At 52.0% G+C, this 4986-nt stretch overlaps 1 protein-coding gene across 1 annotated transcript in view; it reads right to left on the reverse strand.

The window, feature by feature from the left end:
• NT5M (5',3'-nucleotidase, mitochondrial) overlaps nucleotides 1-4980 on the reverse strand; it is a 29017-nt gene extending 24037 nt beyond the window's left edge. Inside the window, exons 1-5 of the mRNA XM_017734283.1 lie at nucleotides 4543-4980; nucleotides 1099-1199; nucleotides 716-776; nucleotides 271-385; nucleotides 7-105 (exon numbers count right to left, since the gene is read on the reverse strand). Coding sequence (XP_017589772.1) covers nucleotides 7-105; nucleotides 271-385; nucleotides 716-776; nucleotides 1099-1199; nucleotides 4543-4806 — 640 coding nt within the window. The 5' untranslated portion in view covers nucleotides 4807-4980. The remainder of the gene's footprint in view (nucleotides 1-6; nucleotides 106-270; nucleotides 386-715; nucleotides 777-1098; nucleotides 1200-4542) is intronic.
• Between the last annotated feature and the right edge of the window lie 6 nt (nucleotides 4981-4986).

Below are 4986 nucleotides of genomic sequence, written 5' to 3' on the forward strand. Positions count from 1 at the left end.
CTCCGCCCGAGGAGTGCAGCCGGCGGCTGGGGGGCTTCAGCTGCAGGTGTTTGTTGTGGCAGGCAGTGAAGAGCACGTGCTCCCAAGTGGGGTTCTGCTCGGCCCCTGCAAAGGAAGGAGAGAGGTCAGTGCTCTGGACAACTCTACGAAACACTGAAGATGATTCTACTCCAACATGAAGAGCCCGAAGTTACAAAACTGCAACAGCATGGAAAGACCAACACCCATCCCTGGCTGCCTCCAGTCACTCCTGCACCCCTCACCTCTTACCTGTTATATCAGGTCTGTCATCTATAAGCAGGTCAGCAGAAACCACTGTCTTATCTCGTGTCAAAACAATCTGCTCAAGAAACTCAGGGCCAAAGTGCTTCTCCACCCAGGCATACTGGAAGGCAAGAGATGGCTGGTGAGCTCAGGGAAGGCTGATGGATGGGGCAGGGGGTGCTTGGTGGAGTGGAAGCAGCCCTGGCCCCCACAAAGGGAAGATATCTCTCTTAATAAGTTCATTAGTGGGATGGATTTGGATGCTGCTGGAGCAAAAGTTCTTTTAAAGCCAAGCAGCTTTTGATGTCATGATGAAAGACTAAGACCAAGAGCCTCAATTCATGCAAATGGATGGAAGAGGGAAATTTTACAGCCAGAAGCATGGAGGAATCAGACACCTTTCACTGGGCAGCGTGGATGGGCGGGGGAGCTGAGATTTGGGCCTGCTCACCTTTTCGTAAGGGCAGTACCGGTACTTCTTGATGGGGCTAGTGCAGATGAACACGTCAGTGCTGCCACGAGGAGAAAGACGGGCAGAGTGTCATTCTGGGCCAGAGCAGGCAGCAGCCCAAAGCCAACCCCCCACCACACACAGATCAAACAGATTTAAGACATTAATCCCCCATCTCACAGAATCCCACAGCACAATTGTGTTCCCCTTTTCACAACCTCTGCTGGGAGCAGAGAGCTGAAAGGAAGGGGCTGCACATGGCTGATGTTCTAGGTGACTGCTCCAGGAGTCAAAGCCCTTTCTCCCCTCCCTTGCCTGATGGCCTGAATGGCCATGGGGAACCAGTGTCCACACCCACACACCATGGGCAGGCTCCTACTCACTCTGCCAAATTTGCCATTTGCTTCACAGCTTCCACAGCCCCAGGGAGAGGGTCCAGCTCGATGAAGAAGTTCTTGGATTCCCAGATGCTGATGGCTTTCTCCTGTGAGGGGAAAGAGAGCACTTACTGCACTTCTTGCTATTCTTCCTGCATGTGCATCCTCCTCACCCTTTGCTAGGACAGAGGACGGAACACGGAAGACAGTGGGAGCACCAGCTCCAGTCCCCTCTTGCTCACCCCCTTTGCCTCTGTGGGTGCATCTGCTCCCCACATGCCAACTTGCACCCATCCCAAACAATTCAGATTGGAAATGCCCTGGAACAGGCTTGGTTTGCCCCTGCAGCCCCAGACACAAAGGGAGCAGCACGTTCCTGTAAGGCCAAACACCAGAGATTATCCAGATCCAAACCAAACCCATCCAGAGGGACGGATCCATGGCCTGGTAGCCCTGCTGTACCATGATGCTGTTCAGGCACAGATGCTGTCTGGCCTATTTGTCTCCATGAGATCACTTAAAATAGCAGCCAGGCTACTCTCCCAGGAGAAAGTACATTACAGAATGAACCACATGTCAGGATGAATGCAGAGGCTCTCCCTCAGGGAAGCCTGGACAAGGTCTAGCAGGCAAATAGAGCATCTCCAGGCAAGGATTTGAAGCACAACATCTAGGACAGCAGCCTGGGTGCACTGTTATGGCACAGGGAGAACAGAGAGGAGACCAGAGGGCAAAACCTTGGGGTGAGGGCAGAGTCCAGGGGCTGTCTGCAATGGGTTCAGCACAGCTCTAAGGAACAGCAGCCCCTGCACTGCCTCAAACACGTTAACAGCTTGTCAGGTGCCAAGGAAAGCAATTATTTTGCACAAACACTGTGTCCTCAGGGAGGAGAGCTGGGAAGAAACAGAAGCAACCCAGCCCCAGTGCTGTGATGCAGCTGAGGAGCTGCAGATGCAGCCAGGAGGAGTTTTGAAGGAAGCTCAGCCCTGAAGGATTGATTTTCATTTTTGAGCATCTTTTTTTCTAAATTTGAGATAAGGGGAATAAGAACAAAAGGGACTTGAGGCCCATCCCAGCCTTCTTGTATTGTATATATAAATATGTATGTGTGTGAGAACAGCTTATAGCAATAAATAGGCTGGTTGGACACAGCAGCAGCTGGCCGCTCCCTGCTGCCCGATGAGCGGGAATCTAATGGGCAACCAACACATTTTGTCTTTACACCTCTACTGGGGGAAAACAACAGCAGTTGGCAACAGTGAGCAACTGGGCCTTTACTGGGAACTCCAGAGCTCAGGGCAGCAGCACCGCAGGGAAAACACAGGTCCACGTGGGGAGTCACACCCTGCTTCATGCAGGATGTTGTCTGCACACCTCACCTGCCCTCAGGGAGGTGAATGCATCACCCATTACAAATTTGGGCACTGAGCTTTTAACATGACATGCCAGAATCAAACCCTGTATTTCTCAAAAAAATCACAGCTAACATGAGACCAGACACTCAATTTAAAAGGAGAGAATGTTGCATTCTTCCCTTCTGCCCGAGCAGCAGAAGACATCAGTGGTTCAGAGGAGGGAAGAAAAGCCTTCTTCACACCTGTCCAAAACTGAACACACTAGTTTGGCTCAGAGCAGAAATGCCTCCAGGCCCCATGGCAAGAACAACCAGCCAAAAAGCATGCCAGGGAGCCATGCAAACATTCAAACTCCAGTTGCTCTGCCTCAGACTGGGGAGCAGCGATGTTCTATTTATAAGATATTGTCTGTGGTTGCACAAGAGACACCTGAGAAACGCAGGGTGATGCAGCAGAGCACTTCAAACTGCACTGAAGTGTTTTCTTACAGCAGCACTTCCGCAGCTATCCCACTTCCAATTATGTCAAAAAGCATTTTGCAATCAGACTTGAGAAGGGAAGAACTAAGCTTACCTTGAGGAAAGACCCACTCCACTTCCAGAGCCAGAATAATTCCCTGTGACACCACGACCAGCATGCTGCCCAGCAGATGGAAAAGTCCCCTGGGCTGGGAATCCCAACATGTGCCAGGACAGACCCTCAATCCCCATAAGGAATTTCCCTGCCTGTCCAGGGCTCCCCATCCTTCCAGGTCTGCGTGCTTGGTGCATTCCTGAGCTTTCTCCCATTCAGAGCTGGAACCTGGAGCTCGTTGGACACTTTGGCTCCTATTTTCTGGTCCCTGCAGCAGGTCAGTGGTGCTCTCTGATCAGAGACTGGAATGGCCCATGTGTCTGTAGCCATAGAGCAGCTCCTACTCACTTCAGCCCTGCTTTGAAACCACAGGGAAAACCAGGGCTGCCCTGAGGTCGGTCTGTGCAAGTTTTGCTACTTGTTCAGCCCAAGGTTTTGGTGGTTTTACATGATCACAGCAGACACAAGATGAGCTCACTTCATTTAACACATCCAAAGTAGTCACAATCAAGAAAGAAAAAACTGTTATCACATGTCACCCCTGCCAAACTTTGAACAGCTGCTTTACTGCACGAATGACATCCTGCACTTCCCTTTCACTGCTCCCAGCCAGAAAGGACACTTTATTCCTTCAGCTCATCAACCTTTTTAGGACTTTGCCCATGGGAGAGCCCTGGACCTTATTCCCATTCCTTTCCCTGTAACCATCATACTCCTAACAACAGGAACACTTTTGTTTACCATAACACGTTTCAACCAGTGCAACTGCAATCCATGGATGAGACCACAGATATCCACTGGGATGGGAAACTTGTAGAGGCAGAAACCAACTCTCTGCAGCAGTCAGCCTGTTGCTGAATGATAAATTACAATGTAGAGAGAGCTTCTGCTTTTAAGCTTTAATTACAAATTGAATATAATTATTCTGGCATGGGAGGGCTTGGGTTGTTTTAATTTTAAGTAAGCCCTCGAATGAAGCGTCAATTGCATGGCTGGCTCTGAACTTCTCTGCTGCATCCCACCCCTCACATTGCTCTTGAGGAGCTAAATAATCCATTTAGGAATGCTACCAATCCACATGGCCAAATCAGAGCTAGAAAACCCGAGCTATACAATCTGGGGTATTTTAAGACAGATGTTCTGAAATACCCCCTTTCCTTGCACCTGTCTCTATCCAGACATGCAGGGAAAAAGCCCACTAGACCATCTGATCAGCCTGGTCTAGTGGAAGACGTCCCTCCCCATGGCAGGGGGTTGGAACAAGGCGGTCTTTAAGGTCCCTTCCATCCCAAACCATTCTGGGATTCCATGAAAGACACAGATGTGCACGAAAAAAGATTTCTGGGGAAAAAAAGGCACTGCTAGAAGCTTTCCTGTGTTCCTGTGTTTTGCTGGGAGCTCTGTGGTGGCCTCCACAGCCCTCCCAAGCACTGCACCCACAACCTGGGGGTCAGAGGGTCCCTCAGGGCCAAGCTCTGGCCACAAGTAACCCACACGCGGAGCCGGGGGAAGCACAACTCACACTCAGCTCGGGTTCCAGGCGCCCGTACTGCTCCGACACCCAGAAGCCCCTCCGGTCCTCCAGGGCAATGTAGGGCTTGTCGGGGTACCTGTCCCTGAATTTCTTGAGGAAGCCTCCCTCGAAGTCGGCCAGCACCCCGTCCATGTCCACCAGCACCCGCAGAGCCCTGCGGGACCCCGCCGTGGGGCCGAGCCCCCTGCCCAGCCCGGCCAAGGGGCCGCAGCGCCGGGGCCGCAGGTGCAGGAAGCAGCTCAGCAAAATCATGGTGGAGGGGGCTCGGGGCAGGGGATGGGGGCTCGGGGAAGGGGCTTTGGGGCAGGGGTTGAGGAGAGGCTTGAGAAAGGGAGTGGGGAGCTTGAGGAAGCAGATGGGGGTTAGAGGAAAGGAATAGGGGGCTTGAAGAAGGGGATGGGGGGCTCAGAGAAAGCGGCTCAGGGAAGGGGA

The sequence above is a fragment of the Corvus brachyrhynchos genome, unplaced genomic scaffold (genome assembly GCF_000691975.1).
Source record: "Corvus brachyrhynchos isolate BGI_N302 unplaced genomic scaffold, ASM69197v1 scaffold5, whole genome shotgun sequence".
Lineage (NCBI taxonomy): Eukaryota > Metazoa > Chordata > Aves > Passeriformes > Corvidae > Corvus > Corvus brachyrhynchos.